General features: G+C 39.6%; 1 protein-coding gene across 5 annotated transcripts in view; it reads right to left on the bottom strand.

The window, feature by feature from the left end:
- Nucleotides 1-25288, bottom strand: part of csmd3a (CUB and Sushi multiple domains 3a) — a 235512-nt gene that overhangs the window by 157796 nt on the left and 52428 nt on the right. For 3 of the 5 annotated variants that reach the window (XM_057339366.1, XM_057339370.1, XM_057339369.1), the window contains exons 5-13: nucleotides 23453-23660; nucleotides 16295-16407; nucleotides 15409-15489; nucleotides 13914-14001; nucleotides 6779-6903; nucleotides 5390-5511; nucleotides 3363-3466; nucleotides 1787-1899; nucleotides 1493-1675 (exon numbers count right to left, since the gene is read on the bottom strand). In XM_057339366.1, coding sequence (XP_057195349.1) covers nucleotides 1493-1675; nucleotides 1787-1899; nucleotides 3363-3466; nucleotides 5390-5511; nucleotides 6779-6903; nucleotides 13914-14001; nucleotides 15409-15489; nucleotides 16295-16407; nucleotides 23453-23660 — 1137 coding nt within the window. The remainder of the gene's footprint in view (nucleotides 1-1492; nucleotides 1676-1786; nucleotides 1900-3362; nucleotides 3467-5389; nucleotides 5512-6778; nucleotides 6904-13913; nucleotides 14002-15408; nucleotides 15490-16294; nucleotides 16408-23452; nucleotides 23661-25288) is intronic. The other 2 variants (XM_057339367.1, XM_057339371.1) reach the window with 1 other exon arrangement.

Raw genomic sequence — 25288 nt, 5'->3', positions numbered from 1 at the left:
TGAAGTTCATGTCCTCATAAAGCGCAGACGCAGACAAATTCATGAGCATCACCCGTGTAGCACGTTAAACTGTGCAGTTCATTCACGCAGACACGCAGAACAGACAGATGAAATGTGTAAATAACATGATTCGGAGTCCACAAGTCCGCATCTAGTTTGATGGACTCAATGCAGCTGGAAAACAAGATTCACTCGCAAAATAGACTAAAACCAAGTAAAATAGCAGTTCACCATTTCAATAAGCTATCACTTATTTATCAGCATGAGAAATACGTGTGAGCGTGTGAACAGACTAAAATGCGTGTGTCTCAAGGTGAATGCGGGAGACTTGAGAACCCCGTAACATGAACAGAGTTTAGCGGGCTGTGCGTCAGTAATAACGGTCAGTGGGGAAACGCAGTGCTACGTGTGTACTGTAGTTAAATGGATTAAACGAGGCTTCGAGGCAACAAAAATTGCCTCGATGATTTTTTGTATTCGAATAACTCGAGTTACTCGAGGAATCGTTTCAGCCCTAATCACAATATCTGCAGAATTGTATACCGTGGTATATAAACGAGTGGGTGTGGCTAGGACTGCCACAATATCAGACTTTTACTACACAATTATTGTAACGTAACCTTGATAACACCATTACCGCAATATTGACGAAATTTATTAAAAATTAAAAATATATGTTATCAGTCAAATTCATTATTTATTTAAGGGGTTTTCTTTTTTTTTGCCCAGTAAAAACGAATCAAAATACAAATTAAGGTAGAAGGAGAGAGCGCTGGTAACCATAGTTGAGTGTTAACCGGATATTGCTGCTTAAACATTTACGACATTACACTTACGTTCGATTTTTGGGCCTAAAACTGTAACATGGTGTACACAAAAGTGCAGATAAATATTAATCTCAGCGTCTGCTTTTCAGCTCCATGGAATACAGTAAAAACATTTCGCTTTGGAACAACATACCCAGATAGCACAATCCATCTGGTTTACGTCTATTTGACGTCTGCATTTACATCTTTAAGACATCTGCAATACATAGTTTGCTCATCTGCAATACGTCTCGGAGACGTCTGAACGTCTGTAATACGTCTGCTAAAGATCTGGAGATCTGCTGCTTAAAAACATCTGCTAAACATCTTAGAAAGAGCTGTTGTACATCCATTCTAAATCATAAACATCTTACAGACATCTTCTAGATGTCTATATGACGTCTGACAGCAGACATCTCCGAGACGTATTGCAGATGAGCAAACTATGTATTGTAGATGTCTTGCAGATGTAAATGCAGACGTCAAATAGACGTAAACCAGATGTATGTGTGCTATCAGGGTAAGGATGGGTAAATTAACATTACATTAACATTCTTGCACTTGGCAGATCAAACGTGACTCGCGGTGCAATTGAGTAAACATTGAATCACTCGGTGCGAATCAAGCCTTCAACTACACTAAATAATGACAGAATCCCCATAAGGAATGGTCAATGTTGCACTCACATATACAGATGGGGATGTTAGCCGACCACTGATTGTTATTCTGACAGGAAATCATTCTCTCGCCGATGAGCTCGAATCCAAACTGGCATTCGAATCGCAGTACGTCTCCGTTGGAGAAACCGCCGCCCTCTCGGAGCCCGTACAGGGGGATGCCTGGGTCCCCGCAGCTTTCTTTATCAATTTCTGCGGGAGGGTGAAAGACGAGAGGTGTTGTGAAAGAAGCGGCAGAGCATTTGATTCAGCGCTGTGATTTATGTGACCGCTTTAAGCAGCTCAGGCAGAAAACAGGCTCACCTTTATAGTTGATCTTAAAGCCAATAGAGCCGACGCTTTCATCCGACTGCAGGTGCAGCCACATCTGATGGGTCATACTGACGATTAGATCGGGAACAAAACTGCCTGTTAACCTGTCGATACAGAGTCAACAAAAGAGAGGTGTGAATGCAGCATACTGACGTACCGTGACACTATTAACATTATAAATATGCTACGTTTTGCGACTTTAAGTGTGTGTTATTCTTAACTACTGCCTCTCTATCGCCATCTCTGTTTGAACCATAAAATTGCAGGTTACTTTACAAACTTATATTTATGTGGGTTTAAGTCAAATGACATCAATTTTTCACAAAATCTGACCCAACAGATCAACCTCATCATTATCATAATCTTACAGTTGCGAGTAGGAGAAATAAGACAGAGAAAAAGCACATGGACATGGGATGCTTTACAAGTACACAAATCATAAAATGTATACAGATGACATAAGGCTTTAATTGAAGTACACTGTATGTATTCGAGCTCTGGCAGTGAGAGGGCTTTTGTCCTTGAAGAACGCTGTGTGAGTGTTAAATGGATTCGGGTCTGGCACAGCTCCAGGTAAATGCACCAGGAGCCAGCCGCAGACATTCACTGAAGAGACTGCCTGAGATTTCCTCCTGACTGCCAGAAGGTGTTAGGAAAGACGAAAACTTGATGTACAAAAAAAGAGGATTTAAAACTTGGCAGTTGTTATGGTTTTGTAGCTCGCATGCTATTGCTATAACAGCTGACAGCTGAACAAAAATACAAAAACTAAGCTAAAGACTGTTAAAGCTGGTTATTTTAAAGACGGCAACATCACAGAATCAGGATATTCGTTGCTTGTTTGAGATTAGATTTCGACGTACTGTCAACACACTGTACTTTGTCTATACTGCCAAATCAAATCAGAGTCAATGTTGTTTTCATTTTAGTATTATTTCGGCTTCCTTAAAATTTGAGAAAAAAATTAACAAAATAAATATATACATTAATATATAGTTAATTATAGAAATGTTTATGTGTTTTTACTAACTTATTACTAACTTATTTTTAATAGTGCTATATAGGTTTTATATATGTTTACTGTATTTCAGGTTTAGTTTAGTTTTTATTTTATTTTATGTCCAGATAGTGCCTAAACTAATTTTAAATCGTATTTGAGTTTTCGAATATCCAATTTTTGTTTAGTTAAACTTTTTCAATATTAATTTGTAATAATATTATATTTGATTTCGATTAATAGAAATAATTGAATAGCTTTAGTTTACGATAGTAACCATGAATCAAACAAAATCACTCGCATTATTATGAAAGCTATCGGTATTAAAAGTGTCTGAAATATAATCAAATATAATTCGGCTGACACATTAATTTATTTTACAACAAAACCGGCATTTAAATGAAAACAATAAATAGATATATATTATGAATAATAAAAAATATATGTAAAAATAAATTTCCCCAAAAAATAAAATTTCTTTTTCGGTCCACACCAGCACATGGTTTCAAATAAAAATAAAACTTTTCAGAACAAATATTTGTATTCGCAACCGATAACAATGAAGCTTACACTTGTATGATGGTTTTCGAGTCCCCGACTTCTCCGCCGTCTCCGACGGTCAACGTATCGTATCCGAGCTCCAAGTCGAACTCTTCGAAATTGATTTGAATAACCTGCAACGGGAAAGAGAAAAAAGCATCCGTGCATTAGCGGTAGAAGTATTTCTAATGGAAAGCCACAAGAATCAATGAAGCATCAGGGCCGGTGGGGATTTCTCTATGCGGTCTCAATCAGACAGAATGAGAACTGTGCCTTTTAATTAAGTTTCTCCATTCCAGAGTGCTTCAGCCACCATCAAATATAAACGAAACATACTATTCTTAATAAACAAGATCTTCACGAGCACAAGGGAGTCGCTACTTGGCTGCAGCGTATGTCGTCTGTGCGTTTCGCTTTGTTTCTGCGTACCCTCAGCGGTCTTGTTGTACCACAGAGCTATAAGTGGAAAAATTCACCGGGGACTTGGGAGCCGAGAAAGCAATGCATCAATTACGAGACAAAACAAATCTGGGAAAGTGCTTTCAATCAGGTCTGGAAGTAAACAGTCGAACGACATGCTCGGCTTGTTCCATATTATGTCCAATGCTCACTTGTACATTAACAATGTTCTGTTTACATAATCGCCCCCCGGTGTGTTTGGAGACACACGCTTTTGCGTTTAGTTTGATAACGACAAAAATATTGCACCTTTGCATATTTAAAAGGACAGTTCAGTCAAAAATTCTTTCGTCATATATTCACCCTCATGTCATTCAAAATCTGAATGACTTTCTACTGCAGAACACAAAAGAAGATATTTTGAAGACCGTTGGTAACCAAACAATTTGGGAGCCCATTGACATGCATTGTACCAACACAAAACCACCGAGACATTTCTCAAAATATCTTCTTTCGTGTTCTACAGAAGAAAGACAGTCAAACAGTTTTGGAATGACACGATCATGAAAAAAATCCATATTTGGGTGAACTATCGCATTAGACACATGTGATACGCCCAGTCGGTTACCCTGGCCTTCATGGGTGGGGTCTGGATCTATATATGCTATAAATTCTCCTCTGTACCCTTCTAACTGACGTATTTATGGGCAAACTAATGAACACATTGCGGATCACGTAAAAGAAAAAAAGAGTTCTGCTCTGTCCCCTTAAGTTCATATATTAACTTCATTTATTGTGTTAACACAATAATAATTCCAATGAGCTGCCCATGGGTCTCTAATAACGGGCACGCGAAAACCGCAATAAAATTTGAACTTTGCAATTCCATCGGGCGAAGACAAATGAGGTAATAATGTGATGTCTGTTCGAGCTCATTTGCATTTCGCACTGGAGGAGGGCACATATTTAGCACCAATTGAAGACATGAATCTGCAAGCGTCTAATGGCTTGGCAGGAAACAGGCAAAAAAAAAAAACGTTTTCGAAAACATAAGGCAGGTTGTTCCGCACCTGTAACGCGATAATGAGAAGACATGTAAAGAATAGGCTGTGTTTAAAGCCCAAACTGCATTTATTTCAATAGTTGAGGCGCAGCGGGGAAGGAAGATGAGGTGTAATGTGTCTTACACACAGGGAGACGCCTCCGCAGTCAGGAGAATAACGGGAGATATTGATATCGCATCATTCCTTAAACTTCCAACAATGTGAGGATGTTTCAACGGAGGAGAATGAAACCGAAGCATCCACAACATTCATATAAAGAGCGACCATTATGATTTTTTATTTGACCTTTCATAGTGTAATTGTTGATGCGAATGCTTATACACATATACTGTACAGTAGTTATTATGGAAAAGTTTCTAGCAGAAGCCAAATTAAAACTTGATAGTTAAACTTGATAATGACCATAATATGGGATTAAGTTCTGGACGCAGCAATCAGGATTTACTGTCATTGATAAACAGAACCTTACGATGGTACACGACTCAGAGCAGAAACAAAAGAAGGTTTGACGAACGTTATTAAACCGACAAGTGCTCAGCGTGTTCATGGGTGTAGTCATACAGTCAATAAAAGCGTTTGGTCGGAGTTTTATACCTTATTGTGGTTACTGGCAGTGATGATCCAAACACACTGAGAGTTACTCTCGTACTGAATGGGGAAGTTGGGTGATGTGAACGTTCCTGAAGGGCCCAAGAGGTTCATCCCACACGTTTTTACTACAAAACAGCATGAAAGAAAATCTCAGCAGGCAGAAACATCGGACAGTAACAAAACTTTAACACGTGGACGGTTACCATGGTAGTACTACGGTATTCACTGAAGTACCATGTAAATACTATAGATCTATTCAATTATACTGCACAACCGTATCACATCCGATAACAAATATCATTTTGTGTCCTCGTTAACTTTTACAAGACCCAGAATGCAGCACGCAACGAATGTAATACTATGGAAATTCAATTTACACACTTTTCTATGTGTGCTTGTATACCCATAAACCCTCATTTTTGTCTTTTGTGTAAACGTCTTTTTTTGAGGATTGTGTATTTTATATAGATTATGGTCTGATTGAAGCATTCCTTCGTGTGTTCATTCGTTTGTGTGTTCTTTCGTTCGTGTGTTTATTCGTTCATTCATTTATTATTTGAATCAGTCATTTGCTTGTTTGTTCAGTCGTTCATTTATTCATTCAATTCATTTGTGTGCAAACTCGTTCACTCATGTGCTCACTCGTTCATTCATTCATCGAGGCTTTCGTTCGTGCGTTCACTCATTTGCGTGTTCACTCTTTCTTGTGTTCATTCATTCGTGTATTCATTGATTCATTTGATTCATCTCTGTGTTTATTGATTCATCCGTGTGCCCACTCGTTCACTCATGTGCTCACTCGTTCATTCATTCATTGAGGCTTTCGTTCATGCGTTCACTCATTTGCGTGTTCGCTCTTTCTTGTGTTCATTCGTTCGTGTGTTCTCTCATTCGTTCGTGTATTAATTCATTCATTTGATTCCTCTCTGTGTTTATTGATTCATCCGTATGCCCACTCGTTCACTCATGTGCTCACTCGTTCATTCATTCATTGAGGCTTTCGTTCATGCGTTCACTCATTTGCGTGTTCGCTCTTTCTTGTATTCATTCGTTCGTGTGTTCTCTCATTCGTTCGTGTATTAATTGATTCATTTGATTCCTCTCTGTGTTTATCGATTCATTCGTGTGCCCACTCGTTCATTCGCGTGCTCACTCATTCATTCGTTCATTTGTGTTCATTCGTTCATTGATTCATTCATTCGTTAGTTCGTTTGTTTGGTCATTCGTTCAGTCGTTCATTAATGTCTGTTCAAACAACAAAGCTAGAAAACAAGCTCTCAGGACACATACGCTCTGTAAACAACATCAATTATGGTCCAAAACCATTTCATGGAGTGATTACAGTACATCAGTGGATCTGATGGTAGGCTTTACTGAATGTGATAGTCTGACCTTTACAGACGGGTCTGTGGTCACTCCAGGCGGCGAACACCTCGGCCACCCTCTGACACGTGATGCTCTTGGATCCCTGAAGCACATGGTCTCCATCACAGGTGAACTGAACCGCCGCCCCGATGCTGCCGCGTTCAGACGAGAACAAACACAAGAATCAATGAAGGAATTCTCCCACGCGTGCCCACGGATTGATCAGACGGTCTCGTATCACAGCAAATGTCACAGGACTGGAGGAATATAATCAGGTCTTTCACAGTTATGGAAATAACCCCGTCTGATGGAAGGAGATTCAGCACCGTTTTGTCTCCATCGTTTTATGAAACAGCTAGCGGCAGAGAAGGAGATGTCAGTTCTTTGTGTTCAGTAGTGAGAGAAAAATGTTCTGCTGAGTGCTTATTGTGATTGTTATCAATTGAAGAAAATGAAAATGTTTTTACAAAATAACTTTCTCGCAGTGGTTGAACCGCATTTCTCTGCCCCGACCATATACAATTGGGTCGTTTTATATACTGAATAAAAGAATCTGCTTGTAAGAGTCTTTTTTTTGTGAGCCTGACTACAGTTGTGTTGCGATTTTGTTTGATAAACATAATAAGATAACTTTGGACGGATTATAGGTCAGAACTGCTCAAACCAAATGTGACCCTGGACCACTTAACCACTAAACACGGGCAATTTTTTGAAATTGACATTCACACATCATCTGAATAAATACGCTTTCTGTTGATGTATGGTTTGTAAGGATAGGACAATATTTGGCTGAGATACGACTGATTGAAAATCGTCTTTAAAGTTGTCCATCAGAGGTGCTGTAGCAGGCCGTTGCTAAGAAGAAACAGGTTTGTTTTAGCGCTCTCTATTGGCTTACCGCTGTAATGACGTTGTGGAGAGTAAATAAACCTGAAAGCGGAAATTCGAAGCTTTACCGAGATACCAAACGTGAGTGGGTAATTCCTAAAGAGCAAAGAGTAAATATTCCTTGATTTATGTTAACGTACATAGAAGGTGTAAAAACACTATTATTTTGTTGTAATAGGCAGTTATTCTTATCTTACTTCTTGACTGACTCTCAAATGATTCGTTCGGCGAATCATCCGTCTAATCCCCTCCTTTCTGCCAGCCCACTCTGATCTGATTGGTCAGATGGTCTAGACTGCTGTGATTGGTCTCACGAGCTACAGTGTTTGGGGGAGAAGAGTGAAGTTTTTGCGGGCAGTCCTAGCAAGACGTAGGCGGGGACTATATGTAGTGACGTAAATCCGTGGCGGTTCCGAATCGGACTAGGGCACGACTCGTTTGTGTGATCCAGAGTCGACTCCCGTGTTGTTCATTCACCTTCGGCTTTACAACTTGGCAGACTGCTTACATTCATACACGGTAACATTACACACTGCATGAAATGTCATTTACATGATCTCGTAATATGTACTCTTTTTAATATCCTAATGATGTTTGACCCATACAATGTATTGTTGGCTAACTTCTTCTTTTCCTTTCGGCTGTTCCCTTCAGGGGTCGCCACAGCGAATCATCTGCCTCCATCTTGCCCTATCCCCTGCATCCTCTTCTCTCAGACCGACTACCTTCATGTCCTCCTTCACTACATCCATAAACCTCCTCTTTGGTCTTCCTCTTGGCCTCCTGCCTGGCAGCTCTAACCTCAGCATCCTTTTTCCGATATATTCACTCTCCCTCCTCTGAACATGTCCAAACCATCTCAACCTGGCCTCTCTAACTTTGTCTCCAAAACATCTCACATGTGCTGTCCCTCTGATGTACTCATTCCTGATCCTATCCATCCTCGTCACTCCCAAAGAGAACCTCAACATCTTCAGCTCTGCTACCTCTAACTCTTCCTCCTGTCTTTTCCTCAGTGCAACTGTCTCCAAACCATACAACATCGCTGGTCTCACTACTGCCCTGTACACCTTTCCTTTCATTCTTGCTGGTACTCTTTTATCACACAACAGACCTGACACTTTTCTCCACCCATTCCAACCTGCCTGCACACGCTTCTTCACCTCTTTTCCACACTCCCCATTACTCTGGACTGTTGACCCTAAGTACTTAAAATCCTGCACCTTCTTTACCTCTTCTCCCTGTAACCTCACTGTTCCACTTGGATCCCTCTCATTCACACACATGTATTCTGTCTTGCTGCGACTAACCTTCATTCCTCTTCTCTCCAGAGCAAACCTCCACCTCTCTAGACTTTCCTCCACCTGCTCCCTGCTCTCACTACAGATCACAATATCATCCGCAAACATCATAGTCCATGGAGATTCCTGTCTGACCTCATCTGTCAGCCTGTCCATCACCACCGCAAACAAGAAGGGGCTCAGAGCCGATCCTTGATGCAGTCCCACCTTCACCGTGAACTCCTCTGTCACACCTACCGCACACCTTACCACTGTCCTACTGCTCTCATACATATCCTGCACCACTCTAACATACTTCTCTGCCACTCCAGACCTCCTCATACAATACCACAGCTCCTCTCTTGGCACCCTGTCATATGCTTTCTCTAAATCTACAAAGACACAATGCAGCTCTTTCTGACCCTCTCTGTACTTCTCCATCAACCTTCTCAAAGCAAATATCGCATCTGTAGTGCTCTTTCTTGGCATGAAACCATACTGCTGCTCACAAATGCTCACTTCTCCCCTTAGCCTTGCTTCCACTACTCTTTCCCACAACTTCATTGTATGGCTCATCAGCTTAATACCTCTGTAGTTTCCACAACTCTGCACATCTCCCTTGTTCTTAAAAATCGGCACCAAAACATTTCTCCTCCATTCCTCAGGCATCCTCTCACTCTCTAAGACCTCGTTGAACAACCTAGTTAAAAACTCTACTGCCATCTCTCCTAGACACTTCCATACCTCCACTGGTATGTCATCCGGACCAACCGCCTTTCCTCTCTTCATCCTCTTCAAAGCTCTCCTAACTTCACCCTTGCTAATCCTTTCTACTTCCTGCTCAACAATATTTGCCTCTACTACTCTTCTCTCCCTGCCATTTTCCTCATTCATCAGTTCCTCAAAGTACTCCTTCCATCTTTCCCTCACCCTCCTGTCACCTGTTAACACATTTCCATCTCTATCTTTAATCACTCTAACCTGCTGCACATCCTTTCCATCTCTATCCCTCTGCCTCGCCAACCGATACAAATCCCTCTCACCTTCCTTACTATCTAACCTTGCATACATATCCTCATAAGCTTTCTGTTTGGCCTTTGCAACCTCTATCTTAACCTCACGCTGCATCTCCCTATATTCCTGTCTACTTTCCTCCGTCCTCTCACTGTCCCACTTCTTCCTAGCTAACCTCTTCCTCTGGATACTCTCCTGAACTTCCTCATTCCACCACCAAGTCTCCTTGTCTTCTTTTCTCCTTCCAGATGATACACCTAGCACCTTCCTACCTGTCTCCCTGATCACTTTGGCTGTAGTAGTCCAGTCATCTGGAAGCACCTCCTGACCACCTAAAGCCTGTCTCAACTCTTCCCTGAAAACAACACGGCACTCTTCCTTTTCCAACTTCCACCACTTTGTCTTCTGCTCTGCCTTTGCTCTCTTCATCTTCCTCACCACCAGAGTCATCTTACACACCACCATCCTATGCTGTCTAGCTACACTCTCTCCTACCACTACTTTGCAATCGCTAATCTCCATCAGATTACAGCGTCTACATAAAATATAGTCCACCTGTGTGCTCCTGCCACCACTCTTATATGTCACCCTGTGTTCCTGCCTCTTCTGAAAGTACGTGTTCACCACAGCCATCTCCATACTTTTAGCAAAGTCTACCAACCTCTGTCCTTCTGGGTTCCTTTCCTGAAGACCAAACCTGCCCATCACTTCCTCATCCCCACTATTCCCTTCACCAACATGTCCATTAAAGTCTGCGCCTATCACCACTCTCTCACCTCTGGGAACACTCTGCATCACTTCCTCAAACTCGCTCCAGAATCTGTCTTTCTCCTCTTGCTCACAACCTACTTGTGGAGCATAAGCACTGACAACATTCAACATCACACCTTCAATTTCCAGCTTCAGACTCATCAACCTATCTGACACTCTCTTTACCTCCAGAACATTCTTCACACACTCCTCCTTCAGGATCACTCCTACTCCATTTCTCTTCCTGTCCGCACCATGATAAAACAGTTTAAACCCTGCTCCAATGCTTCTAGCCTTGCTCCCTTTCCACCTGGTCTCCTGGACACACAGAATGTCGACTTTCCTCCTCTGCATCATATCTACCAGCTCTCTGCCTTTACCTGTCAACGTACCAACATTCAAAGTCCCTACTTTCAGTCTGAAACTCCTGCCTTTCCTCTTCTCTCTCTGCCTACGGACACGCCTTCCTCCTCTAACACACCTTCCTCCTCTCCTTTGACCAACAGTAGCCCAATTTCCACCAGTGCCCTGTAAGTCAACGGCACCGATGGCGGTCGTTGTTAACCCGGGCCCCGACCGATCCGGTATGGAAGTCATGTTAGTGATTCGCATATTTGATTTGGCAAGTTTTATGTCGGATGCCCTTCCTGACACAACCCTCTCTATTTATCCGGGCTTGGGACCGGCACAAAAAGTACACTGGCTTGTGACCTCCTGTGGCTAGATTGTATTGTTGGCTAACAAACGTGCTATTTATGACTGGTTTTGTGGTCCAGGATGACAAACAGTGTTGGGTAAGTTACTCTGAAAAAGTAATTAATTACTAGTTATTAATTACATATTCAATAGTGTAATTAGATTACTGTACAAATTACTCTCTCCAAAAAGTATTTAGTTACTTATTACTAATTACTTTCTATATCCTACATCAACAGTGATTAGTTAAGTGATTGAAGGATAGACATGAAACGCTTATTTAATTCATTCAAATAAATAATATTAAACTACGTAAAGTAGTCTTATTAACTAACCAAAGTATTACAAATGTGAGAATTATACATTAAAGCACGGATTTTAAAGTTAAGACTTTTAATTTTGATGTCAATTCCACTATTGCACACACATATTACACAAAGTATTTAGTTTAATTACATCAGAAGTAGCTGTAATTAAATTACAGAAAAATAAGAGTAATCCCTTACTTTACTTTTTCAAGGGAAAAGTAATTAAATTACAGTAACTAATTACTTAGTAACTAGTTACACCCAACACTGATGACAAACGTGAAAAAATTATATCACTCCACCAACACTTAACAATAGAGACACACAGTGTTCGATATAAAAATGGTGTTGTTGTTTTTGCACTTACTGCAGGTTGATGGCATTAAAGAGTCTCTTGCTAAAGTGATGTTATAAAATACTAGAAAAGTGGAATGTGAAATTAAGTCTCTATAAAATGATTACCAATTATGTTATCATTTGCTGCCTTAAATGTTTAACTACCGAACAATCAACTTACTATTTTGCAAATCTTGCACATTTTTGCCAGTGGTCAGTTGATGTAACTTATAAAAACAAGTTGAAACTGCTTAACCTATCATCTTGAATAGTTGACAGTAGATACAAATTTAAGGCAGAAAGCAATCTTTTATTTTGTGTTTCTCTTTTTTTACACCAATGAATCGCACACAAAATACAAAGTAAAGGTGGAAAAGAGAGAGACTGTAACCATTGTGACTCTTCTTGATGCATAAAAATGTAACAATTGTAAAATATTAAAGGGGTCATATGGCGCGAATACGTGTTTTTCTGTGTCTTTGGTGTGTTATAAGTTGCCCATGCATGTATTTGACACGTAAAATTGCAAAAACGAAAGTGTGGGAACAAAAGATGCATTCTATCTAAAGGCGAATGCTCACCCAGACCTGCCTGAAACGCCTCGTGTAATCACACCCCCACAAATCTACGTCAGTTCGTGGTATAATTTGACTAAGACCGCCCAAATGTAAACGCAAGTAAGGTGGGCGTACCTGTCAGCACAATTGCTTTGGTACCTGATGTTCCAAATACCAGAAAATCTGAGCATATTACACCAGTCCTTAGATCCCTACACCGGCTTCCAGTAACGGCCTAGGACCAAAATACATCGCAGATATGCTCACTAAATATAAACCTAACAGACCACTTAGATCATTAGATATACCAAGGGTTCACTCTAAACAAGGGAATCCGCTTTTAGCTTTTATGCTGCCCGCAGCTGAAATCAGCTTCCAGAAGAGATCAGATGTGCTAAAACACGATCAACATTAAAACTCATCTTTTTAACTGTGCATTTACTGAATGAGCACGGTGCCTTGTCCGAACTGACTGAACTATATTTCATGTATAATCAGTTTATTCTAAACTGTTTTAATCATTTTTTTTATTTATTATTTAAATTCCTTGTTTTATTGTTGTGATTATTTTTACATGATTATTTTAATTATTTTTATGTAAAGCACTTTGAATTACCATTGTGTATGAAATGTGCTATATAAATAAACTCGCCTTGCCAAATATGGTAAGAGGCATTACATTTCCGTCACACTCTTGCAGTATTCGACCAATCACTACGCACTGGTGAACTGGCCAATCATAGCACACCTCGCTTTTCAGAGCCATGAGCTGTGTAATAAATCATCGCGTTTCAGAGAGGCGGGGCAAAGAGGAGATACAAACATGCACGGTATGTGGAAAACAGCGTTTTTGAACCTTAAATCGTGTATACACATTGAATTACACCTAAAACAAATGATAAGATTCGTTTCAGCCGTGTCATATGACCCCTTTAAATGTTCAAATGTCAACCAGATACTGGCAGTGAATTACTTTTATTACCATACTGTGTGTGAAGTATTAGCACAATTTCAATAATCACAGTTATTGTCAACAACGGTATATTGCAACACCCCTGAAACTAAATATTGAAATTTACATTTACGCATTTGGCAGACGCTTTTATACAAAACGACTTACATTGCATTGTACTTTCAATTTTTTGTTTGTAATTCTGTCCAATCCCTGGGATCGAACCCGTGACCTCGGTATTGCTAGCGCCATGCTCTAACCACTGAGCTACAGGAAAGCCATTATATAACGGTCACTAAATTTACCTCATTATAATGAAATAAATAATTATTTCAATCAAAATGTACAGCACAGAAGTAACGAGACAGCGAGAGGCCATACCTGAAATCAGCTCCAATGCGTTTGCCATTGTCCGGTTCCCCAGGGTCTGGGCAGAAGTTGGAGACCTGTTTGACCATGCCCTCATTCACTACAGGAGAAGAGAGAGCATATGGAGACCTAAGCCAACCTGAAACCAGCATCCAGCGTCCCGTTATCTGTAATCATGCTTTACATAACGCATACTTTACAGCCCTGCTAACAGATCTCCAGTTTTCACAGTCAATCAAAGGAACAAGCTGGCCCAATATCCCGTCCATAAATAGGTGTTAGAGCGAGATAATGTCTAAAAGGAGACGATGCTATGCTGGTAATTTAAGGCGAGCATTTACAAAGAGGTGTTTGGCAGTGTACAGGAGCCCTGACTAAGTCCCGATAATTCACCCATAATTCATATTTCCAAATCTGTGATGCAGGCACTGTGAAATAGAGGCTAATAAAAATTCTATCGGCTTGTAATTAAGTGTTTGGAGTGCTACATTGTTGAAGCAAAATGAATCATTGGGTTCGCCGCTTCATTACGACAGCGGGCACGCAAAGCCATAAAAAAAGAGCTCGGTGTGTACAAATCATTTCCATAGATAGCAATCGGCATCTGCCACTGGCTTTGGTGGAGCGCGCGGCCCAGGTCCGTCTCTCCCCGATGGGCCGTTGGGCTGCATGGCCGTCTCAGTCGAGTAATTAAAACTCGGTTGGAAAGAAATCCAACCACCTGTGCGCCCTCTGAAGGGCAGCCGCGCGCTTGAAGGGTTTACATTCTTTTCCGGGGGGCTTCGGCGAGCGAGGGACCCGCGGCTCGGCTAAGCCCCATTAATCAGAATGCTGATTTCGGTTTGGATGGACGCACTAATTTTCTTTGATCCATTTGCTACATGGCATGCGGGAGGATTACAAATATTGTTGGTGTTTTATAAATGACGGGCTTTGAAGGCGTAGACGCAACATGGCTGGTGGAATAGCATGCGATGAATATTAAAACAATTAACGGGGATGCAAATGCGAAAAGAAGAAAACAGCTTTGATTCAGTTTGAGCAACTTCAATAACAGCTATAATCGTGCGTGACGCGTGTAGAATTGGAGAGCGTATCTTAAACTTGTGTGTGGCTGGATATTAACTCAACCCGTTATGTGCCTTTTTTGTTAGTTTGACTCTTTCATTTCACCTGGTTTGCACTGAAGCCAGATTCATTGTTCATTTGTTGTGAGTCAATGTCATGTTCCAAATGAGAATGGAAAATATCCAAATGACATGAAGTGCACTTCATTTGTCAAGTTACTAAAACACTGAAGCACTCAAAAAAGAAAAAGAAGCATTGCCACATGATGATTTGATAGAGTATGTGACCCACTTTTCTATTGAATTTCTGACAAAGTTATTGTGATATATAGCATTACTGTGAATCAGCATTTTGGTCATATCACCCACCCCTTTTTATTTCAGAAAAACATTCACTCTAGTGTGTATGTGTGCGAGATACATTTCAAAGACACACTTACTTATTGAAAATTTACTTGTGTTGTCCTTTCCAGGTAATAGTTTTACTCCCCTCGATTTGAAATCTCCCGATCGCTTCACTGCTCAAGAAAACAAAACAAAAATATAACAGAATTAGGCTCCTTACAACTGAGATCGAACAGTTAGTATGTACAGGATATACAGTAGATATGCGCGACACCAAACGAGGTTATTTTAGTTTACAAAAATTAAAACTGAAAACGTTTCTGTTTATTGAAATCAAATCAAATATTGGCCTAAAAATTATTGGAAAAAAATCAACTAAACAAAAAAGGGAAATGTTGCCTCAGAAATAAACTGAAATAAGTTTGAAGCACTCAAATCATAATAATAAATCAAAACGAAAATAAAAATAAAGCAATCTTATAAAGCAACATAAAAATAAACAAATAAATAATAAAGTGACACAAAATGACTTGAAAAAGGTAAAAACAATATGGTTTCCTTTTCTTTACAGTTATGCAAGGTTCCATAATAACTATAAAAGAAATCCCTAACATCTTACCAGAATCACTTTAATAAAAATATTACAAAAATATCAAAATTAAGATGTCAAATATAAAAAAAATGTAATAAACTAATTTTCAATACTTCTCACAAAACCTGTCAATAACATGTTGAGGTTATATTACAACCCAAAGAACCAAAAAATAATATTTAGTGCTACTGTATTTGAAAAAGATGTGCCCTTTTCTTTTTTTTTCTTTATGTTAAACATGCCGTATTTTCTCTGTTTTCATGACCTTCACCCAACAGGTTAAATATTCAAACTGATTTAAAATTATGACATAACAATTATGAGACTTACTGTAAATAAGGACAATGTGAATCATGCAATATTTTGAACAATATCAATATAAAACCTACCTTGATATTGAGCACTGAATCCTTTATGCCGATGGCTGTTGTCTGTAGTGAAATGAAGTCGTAACCAGTTCTTGTTGCTGACTATGGGCACAGGAATATTAATTCCAGATAACCTGCGAGAGAGATGCAGACCGATCAAACCACTTTTACTACGTATCAAAGTCTTTTAAATGGAAATCACTTCACTTGGTGGCCATCTCGAAATCAGCCCCATGCAGTTGTTTTCCAATCAGACAAGTACAGCTCCTACAAACTAAAATGGAAAAAGATTACATTACATTTCACGTAGCAAATAAATGAGTCAAATGCATAAAATTGGCCATGTAGTATTTGCTTTTTTTTAATCAGTTTGACTCAACGTTAGTCCAGACAGTTAAACAAGGTTTACCCTCAAACTTCTTCTCCAGATCATAGGTTTTTTGGGGTCTACCGCATATCCAAATCTGTCTTTAGAGTTTCAGATAAGATCTCGACAAACTTATGTGCCAACATACCATTTTAAAATGAGCTCAACATTTTCTCGTCAGATTCTCCCAAGACCAAATTATTACACTATCCACATTAATTTTATAGCTCCTGCACTGTGCCAACAATTGAGTCATTTGTGTCTATTTTTATACCTCCCAAGGAATATAAGGAGACAAGTTAGGCTAATACTCACAAAACATAACCAACAACGAGTCTCCTGAGCAACCTCTTAGCAAAATAATACAGACAGCTGCTACACATATCTGCTGAGAGGGACTGAAGAAATAAAAAAGTACAAAATAAATAATGCATCAATCAGTGAAGATTTTGTAAGTGTTACGCAACATCTCTTAATGTTTGCTGCAATAAGCAGGTTTCTCCTACAAAACCATCTGCTCAAATATGACTCGAGTATTGATTTGCTGTCAGTATATACTGTACAAAAAGCAATATCGTTAAATATAGCATTGAAAAAGAAAATCACACACTTTCACCATCTAAAAGCTTTAACACGATACAGCCACAATACGTCTTTGTACGCGAGTGGGCAAAGCCGCTGAAAAGCTGGACTTAAAGTGAAAGTATCTTATGGTTAACATGCTATAAAATGTGACCTTCAGAAATCACCGTGCCATTTATCGAGATGTACGTGACATGAAAACACTCATCTGCTGTTAGCCGCTTACAAAACTGTTGTTCCATCTGCATAAAACTCAAGGACTCGTAACTTTGATCCAATCGACAATGGCGGTAATGCTCAACTATCTCAAAACTAAACAATTCCAGTCATCGCAGAATTTCCATATCGACTCCGTTCATAGCGGTGAATTAAACCGCTCTGCCCTGCTACCTATCCGTCAAAACACAGAACCGCAATCAGATGAGCGAGATCGCCAGCAAAATCTCTTTCTGAAGAAAAACACCTCATATCTGAGTCTCAGACAGTGTTTGAGGTTCGTCATGTTGAAAAGGGCAAACGAGAGATTTTGTACGTTTGTAGAACGGACCTGGAAAAAAACTGAGGTTTGATTCCATCTAGCCAAGGCGATGCCTGTATCCAGCACTCCTTTTGAGCCAAAGAAGAGCTAAAAGCATAGTTCACCCAAAAATAAAAACCTGTCACCCTCACGTGGTTCAAAATCTGTACTTTTTGTTCCGATGAAGATGTTATGAGAAATGTTTCAGTGGTTTTATGTCCATATAATGGAAGTCGATGAGGGCCGTGTTGTTTGCTTACCGACGTTCTTCACGATATCTTTTTTTGTGTGTTCTGGAAAAGAAAGAGAATCAAACAGGTTTGGAATGACGCAGAGGTAAGTTTTTGGGTGAACTTTATTCCGGTCTCTGTCTTGGGGCCATACCTAAATTTAAAATGAAAATCTGTCATCATTTACTCACCCTCAGGTTGTTTCAAACCTGGTGAAATTTCTTTGTTCCAATAAACACAGGGAAAGATATTTGGACGAATGTTAGCCATTTTGAGTTCTGGGACATCATCCGCTACCATAGTAGGAAAAAATTTTTTTTTAGTTCTGTTGAACACATAATGAGATATTTTGAAGACTTTAGGAAAGCAAAGAGTTCTCGGGCACCTTTGACTACCATTTAATTCTTCCTAATTCTTCAATGACTAACATTCTTTAGTTCTTTATGTGCACTGCCATCACAAACATGTACATTTGAAAAATTCTGCCTTAAAGGTGAGGAACGCAGCCCGTTGTGAACATTAAACCCCGTCAGTTGTACGACCAGCTGAGCTCTGATAACATTATCACTACACAGACATAATGTGCATTAATACAGAGTCTGAAGACATCTGGTCTACTGTACACTGACCCACAGCACAAACAACACGACACACAGAGATTTTAATTAAATGTCACTAATAAATCAGGTAGCAATGACATGCAGGGTATAGAGGCTGTATTTCTCTTTCAGGGAAAACGAAATAAAGGTGTGGAAACAAGAAGAGGAAATTAGATTCGCAAGAGTGGTGCTTGCATATGCGAAACTTGTTGCAAGTACGCTGGTGTGCTGTGGGTGATTGATGGATAGATAAACAGACAGACTAACAAACGGATAGATGGATGGATGGATGAATGGAAGAATAGACTGATGCATGGACGCATAAACTACAAGACAGATTAATGTATTAATTACACAATATGTTTAGGTTTTTTTTTTTTTTAAATATTGATAAACATGCTGTGAATAAAAAACACACGTGTGCAGTTCAGTACAATGCATTTAACCTAACAGATGGATGAATAGAAGAAAAGATAGATGGATAGATGAACAGACAGATGGATGGATGAATGGAGGAATAGATGGATGAACAGGTAGGTATGTGGACGGACAAACGGACAGACAGACAGACGGATAAAGAGAAGAATGGACTGATGAATATACAGACAGACAGATGGAAGTATGAAAAAATAAATGGATGAATAAATAAACAAGACAGACGAATAAACAGAAGAATAACTGGATGAAGAGACAGACAGACAGACAGACAGACAGAAAGCCACGGAAACTGATAGAAAGATAAATAAACGGTAGAACAGACGGATGGAGAGATAAACTGACAGACAGACAAATGAATGAAAGAATAGATAGATGAATAGATGAACAAACAGACAGACAGGTAAACGGAAGAATAACTGGATGAAGAGATAAACAGACAGACAGATGAAAGGGGGAATAGATGGATGAATAGATGAACAGACAGACAGTTATGACGGCTGAAGAGAAGAAAAGACTGATGAATAAACAAACAGACAGATGGAAGAATGAAAAAACAGATGGATGAATAGATGAACAAACAGACAGACAGGTAAACGGAAGAATAACTGGACGAAGAGACAGACACCAATATACAGATAAATAAACGGATGGAGAGACAGACAGACAGAAGAACGAAAGAAAAGATGAATAGATTAATAGACAGACAGACAGATGAATGAACAGAAGAAAAACTTGACAAATAAATGAACAAACAGACAGCCAGACAGGTAAACTAATAGATAGACAGTTGGATTAACAGAAGCATGAATGGATACAGATGAACAGATAGATGGATAGATGAATGGGAAAATAGAAGGATGGATAGATAAACAGATGAAACTATGGATTAATAGAAGAACAGACAGACAGACAGATAAACAGAAGGACAGACAAATATACTGTAAAGTTGATATTGGAAGAATAAAATGAAAGAACAGAGCGATACTTGGATGAAAGGAGAAATAAATGGAGGGATAAACTGATTAAACTAATAGACAGACAGTTAAATAAGCTGAAGAACATATAGAAAGATGGGCAGACAGTTAAACCAAAAGACAGACAGTTGACTGAATGGAAAAATAGATGGATTAACAGATAGACAAACTAATTAATGACTAGATATATTGGCGAGGGATGAAAGGACGTTTCTTGACCGTTTGTTCAAAGCCCTATACATGAGCAGCAACACTAATGTTTGTCTTAACAAACGCCACAGAAATCACAGCACAACTCCCGTGACACTGTTGCCAAACCAATCAATGTGATCAAAGAGCAAAGCTTCCACCTCTGCTGCTGCTCAAGAAAATCTGGCAAGCGGCTCATTTTTTAAATCCCCTTAAAAATCAAATAACCCATTTCAGCCGTGCTTCACATCTGAGCGGTGTTAAAGAAAAACAGTAATGTTCTCTCAAAGAAACCATCACAAAATAATGACGACATGCCTGCCACCGGCTGCTTTCAACCTCTCTCACCATGCAACATAATCTGCGTGTGCGCGCGATTCATTATTTATTTTTCGGCAATGTGGTGCAGGCAAGTGGGACAAATCTTGTATGCAGAGGGCGGCTGCAATCATCGCCAGCGTGTAAAACCTCGGAGGAGTTCACCGTTACAAAAGACTCCGTTCGGCTGTTTCTCTCGCGGCGGAAATATTAGGAAACACATAAGAGCGATTGGATTTAAACCCAAAAATGTGTGCGACTTTCCTCTGCCAAACACAAGACGTTCATGCCGCTTAATGTCATTTGTATGATTTAAAAATGCTCGTTTGTTCACTTTGTACAATTCTGCATATTTGAATACATTTGAAACGCAGCACAAGTGAGTCATATGAACGCCTTGTACTGGTATTTTTATGCATTTAATGAAAATTGTATTATTGCACTGAACACAAAAGAAGATGTTTGGAAACATGTTTGTAATCGAACAGTTCTGGGGCACCATTGCCTTTCAGAGTAGGAAGCGAAACTACTATGTAGTAAATGGTGCCCCAGAAGGGACTGGTTTTCCAAATCATTCTAAATATCTTCTTTTGTTTTCAACCGAACAACGAACTTTACACAGATTTGAAACAACATGAGGGTGAGTAAATTATGACAGAAGTTTCATTTTTTGGTGAACTAGCCCTTTAAATGACTCCTATTCCTCACAAAGCACACCATTAGCCACCCAACACCCAAATATGAATCGCAAAGCCTTCCTATCAGCACTCGTTCCAAAACACTACGCTGACCCAAAAACGCTTGGAAATTGTGGCCCCAGGTGTCTGATATAAATTGTGTTGCATGTTCCAACCAAAACACTAATATGGGAAATATCCTTTTCGACTACAGCCAACCCCATCATCATCAGAGCGTGAGAAATCGCTTGGGTTTGCCCCTTTCTCGGAGTGATTTGTAACTTACAAGATGCTGTTTTTGCCCTTTCTAACATACACAGGAAGGATTGCAGACTTCTATAAAGGTCATTCCAGCGAAACCATTGATTTGTTTGTTTGCACGATATTACGGAGGAGAAGTTCATTCTGGCCTAGCAAAACTTGGCTTCGTTTGTCATGTCGCTTACAGAAATGACTTAACCGAATCAATGGAGCAAGCAACGAGCAAGGTCAACGCCATTCCAGAATAGCGAGCGCACAATCGTGTTCCTTGTGTAATTGTGACACGCTTAGCATGCATTCGCAGACCCTAGCTAGTTGCCTACATAGAGAACGGTCTTCGCAGAAATCGTTTGAACTGAAACCTCACTTGAAAATGCTCTACATAGGCAGCAAACTAGCATTTCTCACACAAAGAGCACATTGTACCATTTAATATGCACAAAAATATGTGAAGCCCAATTTAATTGAATTAACTATTTCGCAATTCTTGAACCGTTTATAAGCGTATCTAAAAACGAACATATTCTCACTTCGTGTGTCAACTTGCATTCATTTTTTCACAAAGCCTGTCGCAATGCATTCTGGGATTGCCTTTGAATTTGGCCAAAACAACACAACAGGGCACAATAATTATGCTTCCCACCTTTCCAAACTGACTCTGCATCCACAGCGTGCCGACGTAACCTTAAAATGCCGCCTACGTAGGCAGCTCACAAATTTTTTGGAAGCGAGCCAGAGTGTTTGACTGCCATTCCAAGTTCAACAGTTGAGCACAATGGGGAGTGTTAGTTTTAATACTCGGCAGCGCCGGAGAGTACAAAACTGAAATCACTGGATTTGCAAAGTCATGCCGGCAGTATTGAATCAAGCCACAGACATGTTTTGCATTTCGTTCCATTCTCACAACCTCACAGAGTCATTTCAGAGCTCTGATGGAAGTTTTTGCACCTTTTGAGTAGTTTCTTTGGACAATCGAACACAGAAGTCACACATTCTCTTCGTTTGAATAGTCATCAGAAAACCATTTTCCACACTGTGAAATTAAGAATCTCTCCAACTTATCAGGGCATTCATTCATTTTAAATGATGTTTTTTGAGGAATAAAAAACATTCTATTCTAAAGCACGCTGTTCTCTGACTAACACACCATTGTGTGAGGAAAATTAAACTAACACACAGGGCTGACTGAACAATAGCTTGGTTATTTGGCTTCTTAAAAAAATATATTGATTTAAGACGAAATCTCACAATGCAAGGGTCATGGGTCTTGGAGATCAGGGAAAAATCCACATTAAATCCAGACAAAATACAACTAAACAAACCATCATGCAGTCATCTGTACCAAAGATATTCATTTTAACAAGATGTGCCACTGCCGTGGCGAGGAATGCAACGCTCAATATGGCCACTCTAGCGAAGGAAGTCCCGCCTTCCAGTAAAACAAGCCAATCGTCAATCAATAAAGACGATTCTCTGGGGCGGGGCTCTCATGAGGCGCTTGCCAAAAAGGCGACCTCGAAAGAGGTGATTTTTAGCGCAATTTAATCTTAGCAAACCAACGTTATGATACAGTTCATGTCATGTTTAATTATTGATCGGAAATAGGCTGTTTGTAAATTGTAAATCGATTTTAGAAATATCTGCCTTCCCCCATTCAAGTAGATAGGACTGTGGACTTGCTATGACGCGTTGCAAACATGGGCACGACTTCAATAAACGGACTTTGCCTGTACTATGTCAAACCAGATCCTCAAAACACGTCCCCAAAACCCTTTAAACGCAAAACCCCAATTAAAGATTAAAAAAAATATATTTATAAATATATATATCTACTCATGTAAGAAACACTAATTGTTTCTGTGTCGTGTCACCGCTTGAACTCCAATGTCAAATTGAGGTCAAAAACATATCTTAAATGATTTTAGTTAAACCAGACATTAAACCAGTCGAAATGCGCAATGAATGGGTTGCCACGGGCAACAGCCAATTATGCAAGTATATCAAGTACCATCCAGTACCATGCTCACCATATCATTGGCGGATCAGATCCCTCGACTTCTAAAGAGTCCAGCTTGCTGTCCATCTGAAACTCGGTGAACACCAGTGAAATGGTGTCTCCAGGATCGGCGAGGATGGTCCACGTGCATTCCCCACTGCTCTGATAGTCCTTCTGAAAGTCTGGACTGGAGATGGTTCCACTGGAGCCACGGAAGGTTCCTCCACAGGTGTCTTCAGCTGTTGGACAAACAAATGGGCATTTCAATATATTTCCATTATTACAGAAGAAATTACTTATGTGTTGCATTGTTGGTAGTCTTCGCTTCATCTTCTGAAGGATGGAGCACACATATAGGTATACTGTAGGTACTTTGATGTCATGCGCAATACCGCATGGAGCCAACAGACACGATAACTGTTTTTTTAACCAATAAACACACACACGTAAGTTGGAGACATCGAATGTGCTGTAATTCCAGCAGTATTGAAATGTAAAACGATCACTCGGAGAGAACGTTTTTATGAGAGACTTTGACAGTCTACTGAAAAACGCTGAAATTTGTCTAAAAATAGCTTGAGTCGTCCTTTTTTGTTAAAACAGTCGCAAACATAGCAATACTGGTTGGACTCGAGCCTCAAGTTCAGGGGTTGCCAGATCTGCGTTTGCAGTTCAGGATGCCAATTTAGCTTTTTTATAACTTGATGCATACACGAAACACAAAATCTGCTTCTAGGGTTTGCAATGTTAATAATTTCGACAAATTTACCGTCAACTTTAAACGTTGCATTCTTCTGCTGTTTCTCTCACCAAAAAATCTCACTATTTTTGTAACTAGATACAAAAATACACTCGTGTTTAGGATTTGGCGGAGACGTTCATCTGCGTTTAACTCTAAAGTACGATATTTCCGTTTTCTTCATGTGGATTCTGATGCCTTCACGTGCTTTCGAAAATTCGATAGTTCCCACTTTCAACCCGGAAATAATTTATGGAACGATGCTCTTTTAATGTTAACAGATACTTGTAGGGGCGGTTTCCCGGACAGGGTTGAAATAAAACAGGCCTTAATCTATAACAGTTAATCATGGCATAAAAAATGTCTTTCTGAAACACAGATTAAGTACAGATTACTAACACCTGGACTATGTTGTAAAAGTCCTGAACTCAAATAAACTTGATTCATTTAAAACCACCTATGCAAATCTGAATTAGCTGGACTGAGGTTGCCTATAAAACACGGAATGAACCAAGAAAAGTTTAAAATTGAATGCAACGGAGAAGCAAACGGCAAAAGAGTGTGTGGTCAAAGAATTTTTCTGAACACGAGAAAAGTATTTTCAAGCCAATAGTGTCCAGACATCCTGTTTTCGAAGATAAACAGCACACATCAGCTGTTGAATCAAAGAAAATGTATGCCTGGAAATCTATTTGCAATTAATTTAATGCCAATGAACGCACATCTACAAGAACAATACAACAACTTCAGGTAAACCTTTGGAGAACATACCAGATGATGACCATCTAGATAGTTCAGGTGATGGCTCACACGCACCTACATGAAGTATCGGAATTAGATTTTGGTTTTGTTTCTCTCCTCTCAAACTTCATTTTGCTTCCGTCATCTGATGTGAAACATTTTCCCATTTAATCTGTATTTATTGGACCATACATGAACTGTTCTCGTTTCAAGGAAAAGGTCAGAACAGAAGTGAAGAGTTGGAAGGCAGTTTACCCTCCACATCCTCAGGAGCAAGGGTGGCAATGTCTGCCAGTACTGTCCATGAAAGGTTGACTAATGAATTCCAAGAACATAAGTTGAAATATCTTAAGGAGGGGCATGAAATGAAGATCAAGATACTACAAG

Source organism: Triplophysa rosa, linkage group LG8 (genome assembly GCF_024868665.1).
Source record: "Triplophysa rosa linkage group LG8, Trosa_1v2, whole genome shotgun sequence".
In the NCBI taxonomy this organism is placed as follows: Eukaryota; Metazoa; Chordata; class Actinopteri; order Cypriniformes; family Nemacheilidae; genus Triplophysa; species Triplophysa rosa.
Note: the sequence above shows the minus strand (reverse complement) of the source record. Positions and strands in the feature narration are given on the sequence as shown.